This window comes from Miniopterus schreibersii (genome assembly GCF_964146895.1).
Source record: "Miniopterus schreibersii genome assembly, chromosome: 20".
In the NCBI taxonomy this organism is placed as follows: Eukaryota; Metazoa; Chordata; class Mammalia; order Chiroptera; family Miniopteridae; genus Miniopterus; species Miniopterus schreibersii.
The window spans coordinates 15396054-15416771 of NC_138122.1; the positions used below are offsets into that span (position 1 = coordinate 15396054).

Here is a 20718-nt window from a genome sequence, read left to right on the forward strand (position 1 = left end):
CTGAGCCTGGCAAAGATACACTGTTAAAAAGAAAAAAAAGTCAGTGTTCATATGTAACCCACATAGGCCTTTTTTCTTTTTCAAGAAGGGGTATAGTCATTTCCACCTGAATAGTTATTTGTGCCCCCCTCTGTGGTCTTGAGTCACTCTTGGTTGTAGCTAGCATGTCCTCTCTAAGTTGTTCTGCCTTAGTGACTATAATTCCAGATCTCCCTCCCTCCAATGATGCCTCTCGACAGAATTACTCTTTCTGTACTCACACAAATGGAAAGAGGAGATGAAAAGCCCTGAAGATGCAGGCGGTGCAGGTCTCAAACTGATCCACTGCTAAGTATAAACTGAATTTCTCTGCCTCTCTTCACTTGGCTGAGTTCCTCTCTTTGGTCAGTAGCCTGCATGGTATTAGGACCCAGGGGGAGCCTTTCAGTTGAAAACACCTCCCGGCAGCAAGCTAGCTCAGAAGCTCCCAGTTCTAGAGAGGCTGTTTACCAAAAAAGAATAACAAGGGCAGGTCTCACTGCAGGGCTGAGATCTGGAGGCACAACTGCCACCAAAAGGGCCCCAGTCGGTCAATCACCTGCAAGATGAAGGTGTTGAGGATGCTGTTGGCCTGGCTGCAAACATTCCTCATCAGCAACATGCTTCTAGCAGAAGCCTATGAATCTGAAGGTAAGATTACAATCTTTCTGCAGCAACTTAATGAAGCAGAGAGGGTAAAGCTCCCTGTTTCCCAAGCATGCCCAGGCTACACATGAAGATGACAGGAATGGAAGCTTTTAGCCGGTTTCTGTTGTCCTATGAAAGCTTTCTTTTCTTTTTTTCCTCTCTCCTTCTTTTCCTTGTCCGGGGCTTGCAGCTCCATCTTTGCCATTAAGAACAAAGGCAAGCAGCCACTTTCCTTTTACTTGCCTGCGGCTCATGAGTGGATGGAGCTTGGGGATTCATCTCCCCTACTCCCTAAGTCCTGTTCTTTTCAGAGGCATTACGTAGATGGTGTGGCCAGAGCACAGCGCTCCTTCCCCAGCCTCTTCCTAGGGCTCTGCTGCTGAGGGGAGTGGGAGTCTGGAGTTACATCCAGGCAGCGTATGAGGCAGGTTCCCTCCGTTTGGGACTCTCTTTTGCCTGAATCAAGGCTTCTGTAGCATTCTCTCAGGAGGGAGTGTTCCCTATGGAAGTTGTGGCCGCATCTGCGGAGAAGGGAACACCAGAATTTATGTAACATGGAATTACAACACAGGGATGAGTTTCAGGCCGGGCTGCCCATCGAACCAAAACACCCAGGTCTTCCCCGCACCCTCCTCCCCCGGGACCACAAATTCCAGAACAGCAACTCTTGGCAATGGAGTGATTTCCGGCTTTAAAAAAGAAAAAGAAAAAGAAAAAAAAAAGAGCTTAGGTCCAGGCACCGACGGTGTTTTCCCCGTGAGTCAGGAAGCCCAGCAGGGTCCAGGGTCTCTCAGCCCAGGAGACCTGGGATCCCATGCTTGCCAACCAGTGTCTGGGGAACTCCTCTCATCCTCACAGGCTGCTTCTGGGACAACGGCCACCTGTACCGGGCGGACCAGCCCTCCCCAGCGCCGGGCCTCAGCTGCCTCAACTGGCTGGATGCGCAGAGCAGCCTGGCCTCTGCCCCGGAGTCGGGTGAGTGTCCGCCCCGGGCGGCGGGCGGGCGGCGGCGGCAGTCCCGGCCCCGGCCCATGGCGCCTCCTCTCCTCTCCCAGGCGCCGGCAACCACAGCTACTGCCGCAACCCGGACCGGGACCCGCGCGGGCCCTGGTGCTACGTCCGCGGCCAGACCGGCGCTCCCGAGAAGCGGCCTTGCGAGAACCTGCGCTGCCCAGGTACCCACCCGGGACCCCCGCGCCTAGGGCTGTCCGAGAGGGGCCGTTACAGCCGCCGCGCACGTGCGGCCGCACGGCGCCGGCCGGCCCTGCCCGTCCCCGTGCCATCCGATTGGCCAGGACTGTCTCCAGGCCGCGGGGCCCAAAGCCCATTGGCCGCCGCCGCAGCTCGGAATGAGCTGGTCCTCGGCGAGCGCCTTGTAAACAACCCGGGGAGGCGAGGCCCGGCTCCTGGGCCGCGAGCTCCGCAGCCGGAAGCCTCAGGGACCCGCGACCGGGTCCGACTCTTAGCGATCCCTTCAGCGTTTACTGAACGTTTGTGGGGGATCCCCTGTGTGTTATCCTCTGCTCACAGCCCCTACCCTCCCACCCCCCAGGAAGAAGCCGTTTGGGGGGATCTGAGCCTCAGAGAAGTTAAGCGACTTCCTGAGGCAATGGCAGAGTCCAGACTTGAATCCAAGTTTCTTAGATTCCAGAGCGCAGGCTTGTTACTCCTGAGGCAGTAAGACACTTTTCTAGGATTAAGTGGACTGTGTACAAATGTAACTTGGGGATTGGCACAAGGCGTGGGCTCAATAAATGGGAGCTGCCCGGAGGCGTGATGGTGGATGCCTAGAGAAGATGGCGGCTGAGCTGCGTGTTGGAAGATTAGCGAGGGTTTGAACAGATGAAGACGTGGGAAGCAGGAGAGGCCCTTTCTTAGGACCTTCCCCTCACATTTGCCTTGTCCCAGCTCTGGTGCAGCCCTCGCAGGCCTTGCCCACGGTGGAGGGTTTGATTTCAGGGTGTACGGGTCATTCTAAAGGCGGATTCTCCTCACCTCCCCCAACGCTAAGGACAGGTTCAGCTGTGGAATTCACTCAGACAACTCTCTGATGAGAGTTGTTTTGCACTTCGCCTCCAGAGACTATTTCCCAGGACCTGCTAACCTCCAGAACAGAAACCGAAACCGTGGAGGTGCCTGAAGTGCCAAGTGGGGAAGAGGTGCAGTTGTTCGCTCCCGCCAATGCCCTGCCCGGCCAAAGCGGGGCAGCGGCTGTGCGGCCAGTGGTTGGAATCAGCCAGCGGGTTCGGACGAACTCCAAGGAGAAAAAGGACCCGGGAGTCATGGGTATGACTGCTCTACCCCTGTCCTTATGGGATTCATGAAGAAATATTTGCTGGTTGTCAGGGGTATGGCTAATGGGGCCTTGTGTCCTGTCCTCGGCAGGCTATGTGCTGGGCATTATCATGACGGGGATCATCATTACCATTGGGATCGGCATCATCGTGGTATATACCTACAAGAGGTCAGTAACTTCTCTTCTGGGCGCCCTCAGAGGAGGGGTGAAGGGTACATAAAGTCAAATCAGATTCCTTTGTAACGTTCTTACCCAGAAATAAAGTGAGGTGTTGAAAAGGGAAACCAGCTCAAGGTGTGGAAACTTGGTTTCTAGTCTTTACCAGGTGACCTTGGGCAAACCCCCTTTCTTTTGATGCCTTTACTCCTCACCCCAAAACCTTGTGAGGTAGGAGTTCTTATTCTCCATTTTAGAGATGAGGAAACCTGTGTCAGAGAGGTGAAGTCACTCACCCAAGGTCACACTGCCTGGGAGTGGCAGAACATGGATTCAAACCCAGCTTTTTTTTTTTACACCAAATTCCCCAGTGTCTAATCCAGTGTGTCTGGTGTGGAAGTGAGGGGCACTGCAGAAATCAGGCTGGACACTTGTTGCAGGGACCCCGAGATGGAACTTTTTCTGGGGGTTGCGAAATTCTGCTACTAGAAGAGATCCCCACCCACTACTTTTGACATTGGGGCTTGAATTTCCTGAGCCATAAGCATCTCCTCTAGGACAGGAGGAAAAAACTGAGTTGGAGCTCAGAGAACCTGTTTACTGCTCCTCACCACATATCAGAAAGCCAAAGAGGCTACCTGGGAAACTCAGGGACATGGCCTGTTGCTGGGACAGCAGTAGGAGGAATGCTGATTTTGAGACGGCCCCTAAGCTACCATATAGGAAAGGCTATCAAAGTCAGTGACAGGTGCATGGTAATAAGCCAGAGTTGCATTCATTTTTACAGGACTGGCTGACTTTGGGAAAATTATTTGCCATTCTTGGGCAAAATTAGGGCACTTGACTTCCAGCACTGAGTGTAATATTTCTCTCCATGGTCTGAAAAGTCTTTCTGTAAGGGAAGTGAAATGGTGGCCTACATTTCGCAGTTGTGAGGGCCATGTCTGAGCCCAGAGCCCCAGTGGATCTCCCAGGATTAAGTAAATCTCAGGTGTCCTTAGAGGTGAAATAGTCAACCTCCTCGTTCTACAGATGAAAAGGGGAAGTATTTGGTAATAATAACAACAAAAACAATAATAGCAGCAGTAGGGAACAGTTACCATATGCCAGACATTGCTTCAAGCAGTTTGCACACTTTAACTCAATTCTCATAATTCCTTTTATGAGGCAAATGCTGTTATTATCCCCAGTTTACAGATCAGGAAGCTGAGGCAAGAGAGGATATGTACCTTGCCTGAGCTCACATGCCTAGCATTTGGTGAGGCCAAGTCTTAGCCCTGCCACTAACTAGCTATCTGTGTGACTGGGTTTTTATTTCCTGCTCCAGAGCATTGCTGTTGCTAAGACATGTGAACATGTGACTGCTTAGCTCAGTGATCATAAACAATAGCTGTTTTTCTTTTCTGTAAAATGTGGGTACTATACCAATGCCCTCCAAGCCAAGCCCTCTTCTTTCTGTGGTTTTCTGTGATTCAGGAAGCAGAGGTACAGAGAGGGGAAGTATTGACATGCGTGAGGAGGTCTCCTGAGTCCCGGTCCAAGGTGGTTGCACCCAGTGGGGTGGTTGATGTGGAAGGGACACCTGCTTGTTCATTTCAGAGAGTTAGATGAAATGATGTGGTGGCCCTGGCCTATAATTCAAAGTCAGAACTAAACCATATTGGCCGAATTTAGCCCTCCTTCCTCACTCCTCCAATCTTGTGAGTTTCCAGGCTTGCAGGTACTTGAACTGGCTAAACATTCTTTTTTTTTCTTTCTTTTAAAAAATATGTCCTTATTGATTTCAGAGAGAGGAAGGGAGAAGGAGAGAGAGAGAGAGAAACATCAATGATGAGTGAGTCATTGATCAGCTGCCTCCTGCACACCCCCGACTGGGGATTGAGCCCGCAACCCAGGCCGGTGCCCCTGACCGGGAATCAAACTGTGATCTCCTGGATCCTAGGTCATGCTCAACCACTGAGCCACGCCCAGCTGGGCTGGCTAAACATTCTTAATTTTGAGCTTAGCTCTCAGAATTTACCTTCCTGTCAACTTAGGGCAAGGTGCCACATTTCCTGTCGCTAAGCACCAGACCACCCTTTTCTTCAGTACTCTGAGTTCAGTACAGACTGTACAACAGGAAGCCTCATGTGTGCTAAGGCAAGCTCCTCCCAGACTGCCCTGGAAAGAGCTGTTGAGTGTAGATTCTGCTACTCTGCACCTCAGTTTCTTGACTGTGAAATGGGGATATATCCCTCCTTCACACACACCATTCCTTACCCACCCCTCAAGATTATCATAAGTATTAAATGTAAATAGAACACCAGTGAGGTTAAACAATTACAGTAGCGGCCAGCATTTATTGCATGCTTTCTTAATAAGTAAGGCTATTCTGAATGCTCTTCCCTGATGATTTTGCCAAAGCCTCATGACCACATTAGAAGGATCATTTTTACATGGTTTTACAGTGAGGAGCTGAGACCCAGAGGAGTTAAGTGCAATGTCCAAGCTACACAGCTAATAAGGTATGTCTAAGGATTATCAGTATCTCCCAAAAGTCCAGAGAGGCCGAGTAGCTTCATGCAAATTTGCTCTGAATTGCAAAGAACAATAGGAAAAATAGAAGCTTTCAAAATAAAATAGCTGGGTTTTCAATCAAAAGAACCAGGCTCTAGTTCTGGAACTGCTACCAATTCTGGGTGTGACACTGGGCAAGTCATTTATCTTCTCTGGATTTTTCAGTTTCCACATCTGTAAAACAGTGTAGGGGCAGGAGGTTAGCTATGATGATTTTCCCCAGTCTAATATTTCCTAAAAAGACAATATCATCTGCTGGTGGCTGCAGGCACTACTGGGTTGAAATCTCAGTTCTGCCATTTGCTTGAATAAATGATTTAGCCTCTCTGCATCTGCCTTTCCATCTCTGAAACAGAAATCCTAATAGATACGACATAGGTTTCCTGTGAGGATGAAATGACACAGTGTAGTTTGGGCGTACAGTTGGTGTTAATAACTTAGCTGCCTCGAGGAACTTTTCCTGAGCAGCAGGGTGGCACAGCACAGCTTCTGACTGGGAAAATAGTGGTGGCTTAGAGTTATGGAATAATTTGAAGAAACCGGTGTTGCCTGAAGGTCTGCAGTGCCTCCACCCACCCACCTGTCTCTTCCCCAAAGAGGATGTTAAAACAGAAGCTTCATCCACATCTGCTCTCTCTGGGCAGCCCAGCTCCCGAACCTGGCCCTGGAGCAGTCAGGGATAGAATTACTGCAAGCCTTGAACTCTGCCGAAAGGCCATGAGGCTCATGGGATGGAGCTTTCCCCTGGCTCGGAAGGGCAGGGCAGGCAGGCACCAGGATTTCTCTCAGGGGAAGAAGGGTAGAGGTGTGGATGGGTGAGGGCTTAGTCTGGTGGGTCTTTGTCCTGGTTGTCTAGGCCGCAAGGTTCAGACCGCCAGTCTACAGTTCCTTGTTCCTGCCCTAAGCTCTGTGTCTGTGCTAGCTCAGGAGGGAGTGCTTATTTTCTGATTTAAAAAAAGGCAAGGGAAAAATTGTAAGTCAACACCACTTCACCTCCTTAGGAGAGGAGCTAAGTCAGTGAATAAGCCTTTTGTTCTTTCTTGGTACCTAGACAACGGCCTGGCTGTCCACCCCTACCCCTCACCCCCAAAAGAAAGCAGTGATAATGGACTGAGCTGCCTGATGGTCAATGTAGCAGGCCTAGTGGCCTTTCTCAGATCTTGAAAGGAGGTGGGGGCAGCCACTGCATCTCCAGGATTCATAGGCACCGTTAACAGGAGGCACTTGGGGTTGGGCATGTTTTGAGGCTTCTAAATGGATAAGACTATAATCCAGATGAATCCCAGCACCTGTTTCCTTTACCCTTCCTTGGCTGTTCTTCCAGCCCTACTCTTCTCCATTAACACAAATTAATTTTTATTACCCCCTAAAGACTTGTGTATGATGCAGCCTGACCATTATCAACAGCTCAGCTGGCAGCCAGATGTTTGGTAGAGAAGGTAGTTGAGGAAAGCAGTCCCAGTTTCCTCATCTATAAAATGTGGATATTATCTTGCAAAGTTGGTATGGAAATTAAGGATGGTAAATAAAGTTTGTGGCATACAGTAGGTGTATAAGTAGTTCTGCTCATCCTGCATGATGGGAAGGCCATTTTCTGGCACGTTAGTAGGTACTCAGGAAGTACTCTCTTCCTCCAGACCCTTATATTTTGAAATTCAGGCCTAGGCAAAAGAAACTTGCATACTACATTTCTGTAAATTGCTTTTTGGTCTTCTCCCGGCTTGGGGGCTCCCTTAATAAAATTAAACCCAGACCTTTCAAGTTCCTTCTTACATGGATGAAACTGGCCTTTTGTTTTATTATGGAGGTAGATGTTTCCTTTTATGTGACAGCAGCTGTAACCGTTGAGCAGTGCTCAAGGGCAAAGTGAATCTTCAGCTTCGATTGGGGATGCATTTGGTCCAGACAACCCTATCCCCATGTTCTTCCATTTCACCTCTGGGTGCTTTGGGAGTTATTCTGCTGCTGGAGCTGATGGTGTCCTGTACAGAGGCCAATGAGAAGGATGGGGCAAGAGCCTCAGGCTTGCACATTCAGAAACTCAGTGACTCAGGGAGATGAGCTCACAGATTTGCCTTCTGTGACCTTACAGTGAGAACTAGGGAATCAGAGCACATATCATGTAAGGGATCTTACAGAATGTTAGGGGCCTTGGGGGAGCTCAAGTCCATCTCCTTGTTTTATAGATGATGAAATTAAATCCCCAGGGAGGAGGGGAGTTGCTGAGGTCACATAAACAATACTTGCCTTGGCTGGTCAGTGGGAGAATTTCCTTGGGAAACCAGAATAAGACAGCATTACTTGGTGAGTTAAGTCAGATACAGGGCAAATCATAATAACCTTCTCTGACTTTGATAGCAGTTCCAGTATTTTCAAATTGCTTTCACATTCATGATCTTATTTTGAAGCAGATAAAATCTCTATTTCATAGATGAGGGAACAAAGGCTCAGTGAGTCTGTTTTGCCAAGTGTCACACAGCTGAGGCTGAGCTGGTACTAGAACATCAGTAAAAAGAACTGGTAGATTTAAAGACAGTTCTGAGGCACCTGTACAAACTCCTCCCCTTCCAGCCTGTTATTTTCTCAATATTCTTCTCCAGTCTCTGGAAACTTGTGTCATTGCATCTTACATCATGAAGGATGTGTAATCCATCAGATCTCAGCCATCTCCCCCAGGAGGTCTGAAGCAGGCCCGTATTGTTTCACTTAGTCATCCATCAGCTGTCAGTTGCAGGGCCTCTTTGTGGGGAAGAAGGGCTCATTCCAGAAAGATTTCCTCCGACAGCTGAGCCCATGTGTCTAGTTGTTGGCTTCCGAGGATGCTGACCTGAGTCCTGGGTACTGATTTTATTGTGCAGTGTCCTAGGCACTTGCCAAACCCTTTGGCCTGCATCAGTGGGAAGGGCCCTACACATGCAGCCAGAACATTGGATTTGAGTCCCTGTCCCACCATTTATTTGGGGTGACTCTGAGTATTAAGAGTCCAACAGACTTTGGTTTGAGCCCACCATGTGGTTGGAGAGTTCCTTAACTTCTCTGGGCTATTTCCTCATCTATAAAATGAATGCTAAGACCTAATTCTTAGGATTCAGCTGAGAATGAAGTGAAATGATAATGTACATAAAGTCCTTAGCATGGAGTAAATGGGGCAACACCGTGGCCTGATTGGGTCACTAAGCACTATGAGAATTCAAAGGCATGTAAAAACTAAGGGGTCTGATGGTTATTGTCTCATTATTTCCCACTTACCTAAGCAGCCCTCAAGGTCCTTTTTGCCTTTTGCATGGGTTGGGGACAGTCCCTATTTCCAGCTGGGGCTCAAACCTTGTGGGACTTTAGGATAAGACAACTGTCTTGGGACAGGATGGTCAGGTCAGTTTTCTGGACTTTATGGGGTCTCTTGGAGTCCTGGGCTGAAAGAATAAAACTGTATCTTGCTTTAAGAGCCTTGTTCCTCTACATTCTTTGTTCAGCTCCACTGCAGCTCTGTGAGGTTCATATTACGATTACCCCCCTTTAATGGATGAGGAAAGAGACCAGGGGTATAGGAGTTTCTTGTTAAGGCAGTCTGGCAGAATAGAAATCTAGTACCTCAGCCACTGATTTGCGGTTACTGTAGCTACCTCCTGCCTGTCTGGGCCTCAGAGGTACCATGTAATGAGCAAAGCCATGAAGGAGGGACAGCCTGAACACTTCCCTCTTTTCTTGCCAGGGGGAAGAAACTGAAAGAGCAGCATGACCAGAAAATGTGTGAGAGGGAGATGCAGCGAATCACCCTGCCCTTGTCTGCTTTCACCAACCCCACCTGTGAGATGGTGGATGAGAAGACAGTTGTGGTCCACACCAATCAGACTCCAGTTGACCTTCAGGAGGGCAGTGCCCCCCTTATGGCCCAGGCAGGCACTCCTGGGGCCTGAGCCCCCGCAGTGGGCAGGAGCCCATGCTGACACTGGTGCAGGATGGCCTACTCTCCTACAGTTGGGAGGATCTGCATTTTGTTGTGGTTAAAACCCTCCCCCTTCTTTTTTTTCCTTTTGTTTTTGGTGAATCCTAAGACAGAAGCAGGTGGCACTGTTGACTGAGGGCGAAACCAGGTAGGGTCCTACCAGTGCTCTCTCCCCAGCCCTTGGAACAGGGTTTTGCCCATGGATGGAAACAGTGGCAGCCCCACAGCAGTGCTGCTGACAAGGGCTTCCAACATTGCCTGTGCTCCAGAATTGAATCAGGGATGGACAGGGAGCTCCCCCAGGCTCCTCTGTGCTTTATTATCTAAGTATCCGCCTTTCCATTTGTTCTCTGTGGGCTTGAGTGGCACATACTGTTACTCATAGTTCAGGTCAAGCAGGTCAAGTGGCAGCATTAAAAAAGTATATTTAGTTTAAAAAACATTTGGGATGGACTCCCTACTGACCTCTGAGAACCGGAAATGAGTTTGTACAAGAGTCAAAACTGTAGGTGGAGAATGGGATCTAGGCTGGGGCTTACCAGGTGTGCCCCAGCTTGCTGGCAGTGATGTGCCTTGATAGTAGTGGGCCTGAGCCCAGGGACTCTTCTTGTTTGGAAAGGAAAGGAAGGGAAGAATCGCACTGAACATTCCACTTAGGAAGAGAGTAGAGAAGGATCCGCAAATGCCTTAGGCCACAGGACCTGAGGTGGACCTGGGGTGCCCCAGTCAGTCTCTCCAAGGTGGACAGTGACCTCTTCATTTTGTGGGGTTAAGACAACTGCTAGCTAACCTATGGGAATTATACTGTGGGGCCTTGTGAGCTGCTTCTGAGAGGTTAACCTGTAAACTAAGCTCAGAGGCAAGGTAATAAAGTGCTTCAGGGCTTGCCCCTTTAGTGGCCTGAGTTTGGAGATGGCTCTGTGGCCTATAGGCCAGCACCTTCCAGTGTGGGCAATGGAGCTAACCTGTGAAACAGTCATAAAACCATTGGAAGGGACCTTAGGGTTCCTCAAGTCTTTTGGACACACAGGCCCAGAGGCGAAAAGTGACACCCAGGGTCAGAGAGAAAGTTACTGGCATGGCCAAGAGGAGAGTACATTTCCCCATAGCACTGTGCTGCACTGTGCCAGCGGCTCAGCAGGGCCTCCAAGACCTGATGTCACACTTGAAGGCCTTAGCAATGCTCCCTATCCACAGAGCTTCCTTCCCCTGCCCCATGTGGAGAAGGGGGTTAGCGGGGCCCATTCTCTTTAGCAGGCTGTACCTGGGGGTGGTTTTCTGAGGGGACCTAGGCCTAGGATCTTGGTGTTAGTGATGCTAAAGAGAATATTAATGGTTTCTACTTTTCTATAAAAGCGTTTCTCTGTGTACATGTTTTATATACCTCATTCTGATACCTGTGTATAAAGTACAGGAAATTGCTCTGCATTTGACTTACATAAATAAATTTTTTTAAAAAGGACTGCACATTACCAAGTTTTTGTTGGGAAGCTTTTGGTTACTTTGTCAACACCCACATGGCCCTGGCCCTGTCACTGGGAGGTGGCAACAGACAAATAGTTGGTAACTGCAGTCACCACCAGGAATCTTTCAGGTTGAAGCTACAGGAAAGATGGGTGTGCAGGCATCTCAGTGGGCGATTGATTGGTCACTGCAAATCCTCTCCCCCTCAGCATTCTTTCCGAGGTGGAGGTAGTTAGAATGATCATCCAGGCAACCCTTGGCTGGGGCTGGAAACAGGTTAAGTGGGTGGTGGTGCTGTAGTAGCCAAAGGAGGGATGGATGTGCAGAGAGGGATGAGTCCTTGGGCTACCAGGAACAGCTCTGGGCTGAGGAAGGTCCCTGCGGGGTGTGGGGTGTGGGGGGGTGACACCTAGGGCTCCAGAAGCAGCTACTAATGGAAGTGTTTGTTGGGCTTTCAGCAATAGGTTCTAAGCCTCTAGGAACACCCAGGGTGATCTCTGCCCATGCCCAGACACTTCTCTATAGTTCTGTCAGCAAGGGGTACACTAGAGCATCAGTTTTTCCAGGGTCCAGATTCTACCCTTAAGTTGGGACTCCTCAAGCTTTGGGAGAAATCACCTTGGAGTATATAGATTTATACTGTGCCCAGGATACAACTAGCATCATCCTGCCCAATGCTCACCCCTCCACAATATCCCCCATGTGCAGAAGCAAGAACTGGGTCTTTTGCTCTCAAGCACTTAGAAACACAAGGGGTGGGAATGACTTGCAGTCATTTTTTCCCCTTATGAAGGTGACAACAGCTATGCGGAGAGGACTCTAGGATATCCAGGCTTTAGGAGTATATGTATATTACAAGGTGGGAGTGTAGGGCCCCAAAGGAATGACTCAGCTGATAGGTGGGAGTCAGACCTGCTTTAAGGACTGGGCTGCCTCAGGTGGGGTGTGCATGTTCTCTGGAGCAGGTTGGTGTCTACATAAGGAGAGGGGATTAGAATTAGGAAGCATGAGAACTTGCTGTGGGGAATTACGTGACCTGGACCTGAAAGTGGCCAGTAGCATTCCTATAGAAGAGAGCAGGGGAGGCCCTGTGCTGCCTGGCAGACAGGCCAGCAGACCCTCCATGTGTATGTCCCTGATCCAGGCCCCAAGTCACTTTTTACTCTTAGTATCATCAGTTATGTTAACTGCTTAATTTATTTGGTCTGCTCAATAGCCCAACTTGGGCCCCCCACTCCCACGCTTGCTGAGGACAGCTGAGGCACAACCAGCCACACGATGCTGACCTTGCTGCTGCTGGGAGCCCAGGGCTCAACCCCACAAGCTTGCACACTCCACATATAAGTATGGTCTATATAACATAGCCAGAGATGACATCTAATCCCACAACTCATCAGGTCTATGAACGGTATTTCACATATCACCCAACAGACAGAACAAGACAGTATTAACAGCAACCATTCTCCTGAATCACTCCCACCCACCTCCTCCCTCCCACCCCCAATACAACCACCACACATCGCAGTAATATCCCAAACCCATTCCCAATTTGTTAAATATGGTGCAAACTCACAGACACTTAGGAGGAGGCAAATCTATTTCTGCTGACCCCAGGGTTTTTTAGCACCCTTGGCTGTGGCTCAGAGGGCTGCAGCCAGGAGCTAGTGAGGTGGGCTAGCCAACAGGGGAAGTCAAAGCCAGATGCCCAGCTCAGGGAGCTGTCTCCCCCAGCATCTAAGCTCTGGGACTCTGCTACCACCTCTTCCCATCCAAGTTGGTGCCTGGACCAGGCACGGTGAAGGGTGGGCAGTGGCTGCTGCAAGGCCAAGAGATTGCGGAGATCCCCACTCCTCTAGCCTCGTACATTAGGCCTATGACAAGCCAAATTATCCTCCAGAATCCATCCAGCTCTAGGCAAAATGTCTCAGGCTTCTGACTGAGGGGCCCACCAGGGTATGAGTGACAGCAGCCAGGATATGTGCTTTCTAAAGGGCAGGGCCTCTTTCTTCCCAGCCCCGAGCCTCTTCCTGCACTGTGGGTGACTTATTGCAGTCAGAAAGGATGCCAACCCAGAAGTTCTCAGACAGTTTCTAAGCAGTACGGTTTGAGAACACAAGGTGGAAACTCCCCTTCACACTGATGTGGCCTGGGAGGTGAACCGAAACCAGCCCTTCCCCTGACTCCTGGCCACCACAAACTAAGAGACTCTTCAAAAACTATTTCCGGTGACCCCCATCCAGAGGAGGGTGGGGGATGGAGCGAAAGGAGAGTAGCACCACTGTCATTTCACATCCTTGGATTGCAGCCTGGCCACCAGTCTTTCTCTCATCCACACTACCGCATGAAGGCCTCCTGTCCCCAGCTGGACCAGAGACTTCAGAGCCCAGGGGTAGGTTCACCCTGGAATTCTGCTCAGTGGGTCCAGATCATGCTGATTAGTGTAAGCAAGAGCCCGGAATCCAAGGGAGTTCCCGAGTGGTCATGAGTAACAGATTCCTCCTGGCCCAGGGACTAGGCTTCTTGTTTGTGTTCTTCACAGTTTTCAGGCAAGTGTTGGATTTACAGATAGTAACCAGTCCCCAAAACTTGTGGAGATGCATTACCCTGGTGCTGGGGAGGTAGTGGGGATGGCTTGTTCTGCTTCTAAACAAGCTGCCAATCCACAGGAAGCTGGGATGGCCCTGCCCACAGCAGGGGGCTGGGCCAGGGCTAGGGGGGCGAGTCTCGGGTCAGGCCGTACTCCATGCTCACAGTGTGGTCCAGTTCCTCCAGCTCTGCAGGCAGTGGGATGCCCAGCTCCCCAAGGTACAGGGAGAGGGCCTCAAACGAATCCTCCAGTTTTGAGAATGCCGGTCTAGAAAGAAAAGGGGTGAGTTGCAGGGAGGTGAAACATGGGTAGGGCCATGGGGTGGTATGGAAGGTACCCAGGCCTGTGGCTTAACCACTACCTGCTTGTATGGCACTGGGCAAGCCCCTTAACCTTATGCCTCTGTGGGAAATAGGATTGCTGTAAAGATTAGAGATAACTGGCTTTAGGGGATAGCTTAGAAACAGAAAGTCCAGGAGAAAAAAGCTCCTCCCATGTCTTGGAGAAAATGCAATCAACAAAGGTGGGATTGGACTAAGTGCCTTATTTTGATTTTAGAGAGAGGGGCAGGGGGAGAGGAGAGAGAAAGATAGAGAGAAACATCGATTTGTTGTTCCACTTATTTATACATTCATTGGTTGACTACTGTATGTGCCCTAACTGGGGATGGAACCTACAACCTTGGCGTATCGGGATGACTCTCTAACCAACTGTGTTACCTAGCCAGAGCCTCAGTGCCTTTAAAAAAATTAATTTTAAGTTGTTTTGTGTGTGTGTATGTTTTTTTTTGTTTTTTGTTTTTTTAATATCCTTATTGATTTCAGAGAGAGGAAGGGAGAGGGAGAGAGAGAGAAACATCAGTGATGAGAGTCATTGATTGGCTGACTCCTGCACACCCCTCCACTGGGGATTGAGCCTGCAACATGGGCATGTGCCCTGACGGGGAATCGAACCTCGATCTCCTGGATCATAGCTCGATGCTCAACTGCTGAGCCAGGCCTGAGTGCCTTTTTAAAGATCCTTTCCAGTCCTCAGACTGTTTCCACATCAATGGATCTGCCTGAGAAGGGGCATTTCATAGATTCAGCAACTCTTCCCAAGGAGAAAGTAAACACTGGGCTCCTAGTGCTGTGGAAATAGCTTAGGTGCCCTGGAATGCTAAGACATCTCAGGCTTACGCCTACGCCTCCTCTGTGTTTTTACTTAAAACATTCTGTCACCTTCTCAGCCTACTCTAATCACCATATTTAAAATTACAACTTGTATCCCAAACAATCGTCTTTCCTCAGCTTGACATTTTGTTAATAGCATTAGTCACTTTCTGAGATTTAATGTGGTTTCTCTTTCCTTGCTTCAATTTGAGTTCCAGGAAGGGAAGCACATTTGTTTGTTCACTGCTGCATATCAAGTGCTTAGGACAGTATCTAGCACATGGTAGGCACTCAGTAAATATTTTTGAATGAATTAAAGGCAGATATTTAGAATGACTGAGAAGGGGTATTAACAAACAAATATTGTGTGGCTTCACGTTTTTTCCTCATGCTGTTACTCCGGTGTTACTGAAAGACTGTGGTCCTTTGGCCCATGAAGGAATAAGACACAGAGCCTCCAACCAATCTCAACTCTACCGTGACCTCTTTTAAAATCATTGGAAATCATTTAAAAATTAAGATTATATGCCAACTGGTTACCTTGGGGAGATGGAGTCGAGGAGTGAGGAGAGTGTTGAGTGGCACATTAATTAGGAGATTATATAGATGTATAATTCTCATGCTAGGTACTTTGGTAGTGTTTGAATTTGTCTTTTGAAAGAAACGTGATTTCTAATAGCAAGAAAAAAGCACAAAGATTCTAGTTTTTTAATGTATAAACTTGAAATGACCCAGGGTAACTTTGGTAATAATGAAAGCTATAACCTGAGAAAATTAAGGTAATTTTTAAAAGATTTCTTTAAAGGAGGAAATTAGCTAAAAGCATGAAGATGCTCACCATAGTAATACCTATTGTAAAGAGAAACTGGAAAAACCTGAACATCTACATTATGTATATTAAAATATGTTCACCTGGCAGGGTGTGGCTCAGCGATTGAGTGTCAACCTAGGATCCAGGAGATCGGGGTTCGATTCCTGGTCAGGGCACATGCCGGGTTGCGGGCTAGGCCGCCGATCAATGACTCTCTCATTATTGATGTTTCTATCTCTCTCTCCCCCTCCTTTCCTCTCTCTGAAATCAATAAAGATATATTAAAATAAATAAATAAAAAAAAATAAAATATGTTCAGAGAGTCTCTTAATAGAATTTCATATATTTAACAAAAATAATAAACAGGAAGACTGGGTAGTAACAAGGAAAATGCAGGGCAAAATAGAAAACTTTTCTCTGTTTGAGATAATAAATCTATTTTAAAAATGTGTGTTTGTGTGGACATGCACAGGGGAATATGGAGACATGAAGACACTTATGCTATTAGAATGGTATAGGTTTGGATGAGTTCTGTTAAAACTTCTTTTAATGGCCATGTTTCTGTTATACCCAGGTCACTTGCTACTATGCTCTCACCCCCCTCCAACCCCTCACCTGGCATGTCAGAGTTGTCAGGTGCCTTTAGTAGCTGACAGGGGTGGTTGAGCTCAAGGTTTCTGCCACCCCTGTGCCTGAGAAGGGCCTGGGGACAGCCAAAAGCAGGGGCAAGCATCCCAGGACTTTATGAGCTGGGGAAAAGGGGCGAGATACCAACCTGCTCTCGGGCTCCAGTTTGCAGCAGATGGTGGCCAGGGGGAAGAAGGCTGGGGGGCAGTCTGTAGGGACAAACTTCTCCCAGAAAAGCTTCACATTGAGGCCATAGTCCAGTGTTCGGGGCAGGCAATCAGGATCTGCATACACCTGCCCGATGATCTGCAGGTGGGAAGATGGCTGGTCAAAAACGGACTATGGAGGGTGTGGCCATATAGTAGGGGAGAGGGATGCTGGTTCGTGGGCAGGAAGGATGGGCAGAAGAGGAAGATGAAAACCGAGGTTAAAGAGCTGCACCCCCCCTCACCCCTGCAACCTTGCATCTCAAAATCCTGCTAATCCAGATTTGTCTTTTGACTGAGAATCTGATTACTGAGGAGGGTTCAGAATAGGTCTTACTGCAGCAGAAGCACAATGCTCCAAACCTGGAGGGTCAGCTTCCACACATCTTGCCCTGCCCTGCAGTGTCCCCCTGTGTCTGTGTCCCCTGTCAGAGTTCAGGCTCTATAGTGAGGTGCTGGGTATGATTCATGTGTGAAATCCTTTGGTGCCAGCCTAGTGCTTTATACACAGTAGATGCTCAATTGATCTCTATTAAAGAAAACAATTTTTAAAAGAACCTTTCTTCCTTATTCCAGTCGTCCATTGTCTCTCCTCTACCACTCACCACTTTGTAGGAATTACAGAAACCTCTGAATGTATGTGTTTAACTGACTGTTTCAAGATATACTGAGCTAAGAGCCTAAGGGCAGAAATGTTTCCAAGACTCACTCTGTACTCCACGGTGCCTAGCACTGTGCTAGACGGGCTGGTACTTCCTGGAGTGGCTTCTTCCACTTCCAGGCTGAGGGCAGGGACACCTCTAGGGCCTGGGGAAGGGGAAAGGGTTGCTAAACAGGCAGCCGCATGAACAATCCCCTGCTTTTCCTAGTGGAGTTCCAAGTCTCACCTGCCCCTTACTGACCATGTGACTAAGAGCAAGTCACTTTTCCTTTCTGAGACTATTTTCTCACCTGAAAAAATCCCGCTCCATCCATCTCATGGGACCAATGAGACGCGGCTGTGGCAACAGATGTGTACTAAACTGGACAACCCTACACTCATGTTGATTTTATGGTGAGTTATACTCATCTTTAGGAGGAGCCTCAGTTCTGAGGCAGGGCAGAGCTGCTAGGCCTGCTGCCTTGGGCCTTGCCTATGTGTGGGAGCTCACCTCGCAGAGAACAATCCCAAAAGAGAAGACATCCACCGTCTCATCGTAGCTCTTTCCTTGGGGAGCACAGGAAGGAAAGCAGGTTGTTAGGTTTGGTCCCTTACCTGCTCTGCACTGAGTCTAGGGCCAAGCCAGGCCACAGCCAAGAACTAGGACTAGAATAGGATCTGTGGGGATGCCCCAAAGGCTTCCCAGGACAGGTACCATCTGAAAATCACCTTTCCTCAGCCCTGGGTGAGCTGCCTTGGAAAGTTCTCATAAAACAACACTGCCCATGATGAAACTGCATGGGATAGTGAAAGAGAACTGGACCAGGGTTTGTCTGGATTTTGCCATTAGCCAGCTGTGTGCTCCTGGGCAAAACACTGAACTTCTCTGGGCCTCAGATTCCAAAAAGGGTTGTATCAGACCATTCGCTTCTGAGGCCTCACAACCCTGTGGGTTTCAAGAATCCCTGCCAGCATCTCTGGCTGGTTTGAGCATTATCCACAAGAGGGCACCAAACTTCAGTTCTCAGCACCGAGAGAAGGAACGGCTAAAAGCTCAGGCAGTAAGTAGCCTGAGCTCTCACCTACCCTTGGGGCATAAAAGCCACAATCAGACCTCATCCCTAAGCCTCGGATGGGACACTGACTAGTAGGCCTGAATTCATGGAGGAAGGAGTTTATGAGGCCCAGTCTGGCAAGAGATAAAAATAATGCAGCCTTCAGCTCTGAGTACTTGGCCTTACACTTCACAGGCATCCCCTGGAGCTCCCAGGGCTCTGCTGCAAGATGTGCACCCCAACTCCCCTCTGGAGGCATGTCCCCTCAGGGCATCAGGCACTTACCGTTCAGCATCTCAGGGGCCATCCAGTAGGGGTTTCCCACCACTGTATAGCGCTTCTTGCGGTCATTTTTGCGCAGGGTACGTTTCTTGCTGGTGGTCTTCTCCACTGGGGGCTTTTTCCTCTCCTCTACTATGAGCCGTGACAGCCCAAAGTCTGCCACCACCACAGTCTTGTCCTGGGAGGATAAGGACCAGATCAGGACTTGGTAGGGACATTTCTAAGAGTAGTCATTGAGAAGGGAAGAGATACGTAGCAAAGGAGAGAGAGTAACAGCTGAATTTCTCTGACAGACAAGGCTCAGCATTTGTTTTCTAACAGTTTGGTATCTCCCCACAGCAGATTCCCCAGACCTGAGGGGGAAAGCCACTGGAGCCTGGAGGAGTAAGGCTCTGAGAACTAAAGAGTGGAACTCAGGGACAGGACGGAGGATTTCTTTTGTTTTGTTTGTCCCCCATCCTGCCTCGTTCCCCAAAATATTTTTTAAAAATGTTTTATTGCCCGGCTGGGTGTGGCTCAGTGCTTGAGCATCGACCTAGGATCTAGGAAATCGGGGTTTGATTCCCGGTCAGGGCACATGCCCAGGTTGTGGGCTAGGCAGTCGATCAATGACTCTCTCATCATTGATGTTTCTGTCTCTCTCTCTCCCCCTCCTTTCCTCTCTCTGAAATCAATAAAGATATGTTTAAAAAAAAAAAAAAAGTTTTACTGATTTTAGAGAGGGAAAGAAAGAGAGAGAGAGAGAGAGAGAGAGAGAGAAACATTGATTGTTTCTCCTGCACGCCCCCTACTGGGGATCAAGCCCACAACCTGGGCATGTGCCCTGACTGGGAATCGAACTGGTGACCTTTTGGTACATGGGATGATGCTCAACTAACTGAGCCACACCAGTCAGGGCTTCCCCAAAAGATTTAAGGCCATGGCTAGAATCAGGATAAGACAGAAAAGACAAGATGGAGGCAGTCAGTCGGGACTTGGGAGAGATAAGCTCTTCAAATAGCTATGGGGGCTCTGGTCAGTGTGGCTCAGTTGGTTAGAGTGTTGTCCCCTGCACCAAAGGGTCAAGAGTTTGATTCCAGATCAGGGCACATACTCAGGATTCAGGTTCGATCCCCGGTCAGGGCACATACAGGAGGTAGAGGATCAGTGTTTCTCCCTCACATGGATGTTTCTCTCTCTCCCTCTCCCTTCCTATCTCTCTAGAATCAATGAAAAACATGTCCTTGGATAAGGATTTAAAAAAAGGAAAAATAGCTATGGGGCAGTCATGTGGAAAAGGGATTAAGACTGTTTGGTATGGGTCCAGAAGGTGAAGCCAGGGCAAGTTAGTGGACACCCAGGAAACCAGATAGCAAGTCAACAGGAGGAATAACATTGTAACAACCAGCGCTGACCCACCAGTGGCAAGAATGCAGGCCCCAATCCAGTCAATGTAAATATACTAGCTCTGTGGCCTCAGGTGCCAGAGCTATAAAATGGGGTCCACTGTGAGCTGCTTTATAGGACAATCATGGGGCAAAATCAGGAAAGTGAAAGGGCTCTACATACAGAAACCCTTCTAACCAAAGGATTTCAAAGCCGGAGGTGGGACTGTATCTGCAAGTATGTGAAAGCTCAGACAGAGAAGGACATTGGAGGCAGCAGGAAGGGCAAGATAGGAGCCCTGGGCGATATCTCTGGTCTAAAGCAAGAAGGGACAGTCAGTCCCTTGTGACAAGGAAGCCTGAAGGGCTAGCCCTGGGGAAGCCCAGAGCTATGGTACATACCAGCTTGATGAGGCAGTTGTGTGAGTTCAGATCCCGGTGGATGATGCACATAGAGTGCAAATAGGCCTGGAACAGAAGTACGAGCTGAGGCCAATGGCCAGTAAATCAACCACTCACTGACTCTGGATTTGGGCCATAGATCTAGCTCTTCTTCCAAGCCAACCCCACCGAGCTTCAGAGCCCAACCTGGACTCCAGAGCCCTGATTCCCCTGCTATCACTCCCTTGTCCCAACACTAACAGAAAGCAAAGGCTGCCTGGGCTTCCTCTCTCCCTACTGCCATCTTCTGCCCATCTTTTGTTCATTGACCCCAACCCAGTGGGTGCTCTAAGTCCTCACTGCTATCTCCTAAAGTCTCCAACTTTACTGGGCCCTGGCTCTTGCATATCCTCACACCCTCTACCCATTTACTTAGATCCAGGGCATCTGAAGTGAGGCCTGGATGTGCTGCCCCTGACCCCCTCATACCAATCTCTGGCTTCAGCTACCCCTGAATCCTTCCTGCCTGT

At 49.0% G+C, this 20718-nt stretch overlaps 2 protein-coding genes and 1 long non-coding RNA gene across 18 annotated transcripts in view; 1 reads left to right on the forward strand and 2 right to left on the reverse strand.

The window, feature by feature from the left end:
* The window catches only part of LOC308549832, a 28101-nt gene extending 26157 nt beyond the window's left edge, over nt 1-1944 (reverse strand). For 5 of the 8 annotated variants that reach the window (XR_013997794.1, XR_013997795.1, XR_013997797.1 and 2 more), the window contains exons 1-2: nt 1850-1942; nt 261-1187 (exon numbers count right to left, since the gene is read on the reverse strand). This is a non-coding gene — a long non-coding RNA (uncharacterized lncRNA). Of the gene's footprint in view, nt 1-260; nt 1188-1849 lie in introns of all 8 variants that reach the window. The other 3 variants (XR_013997796.1, XR_013997798.1, XR_013997799.1) reach the window with 3 other exon arrangements.
* On the forward strand, nt 469-11091 carry PIK3IP1 (phosphoinositide-3-kinase interacting protein 1). Its single transcript, XM_081122888.1, has 6 exons — nt 469-669; nt 1525-1641; nt 1722-1841; nt 2746-2952; nt 3052-3130; nt 9387-11091. Exons 1-6 carry the CDS (start codon nt 585-587, stop codon nt 9589-9591), a joined length of 813 nt encoding a protein of 270 aa, XP_080979014.1. The 5' UTR covers nt 469-584; the 3' UTR covers nt 9592-11091.
* A 1167-nt stretch (nt 11092-12258) lies between these two features.
* LIMK2 (LIM domain kinase 2) overlaps nt 12259-20718 on the reverse strand; it is a 53943-nt gene continuing 45483 nt past the window's right edge. For 6 of the 9 annotated variants that reach the window (XM_081122876.1, XM_081122875.1, XM_081122880.1 and 3 more), the window contains 5 exons: nt 20210-20275; nt 18447-18621; nt 17618-17673; nt 16409-16566; nt 12260-13938 (listed from right to left, as the gene is read on the reverse strand). In XM_081122876.1, the coding sequence (XP_080979002.1) occupies nt 13794-13938; nt 16409-16566; nt 17618-17673; nt 18447-18621; nt 20210-20275 (600 nt within the window). In that variant the 3' untranslated portion in view covers nt 12260-13793. Of the gene's footprint in view, nt 13939-16408; nt 16567-17617; nt 17674-18446; nt 18622-20209; nt 20276-20718 lie in introns of all 9 variants that reach the window. The other 3 variants (XM_081122882.1, XM_081122883.1, XM_081122877.1) reach the window with 3 other exon arrangements.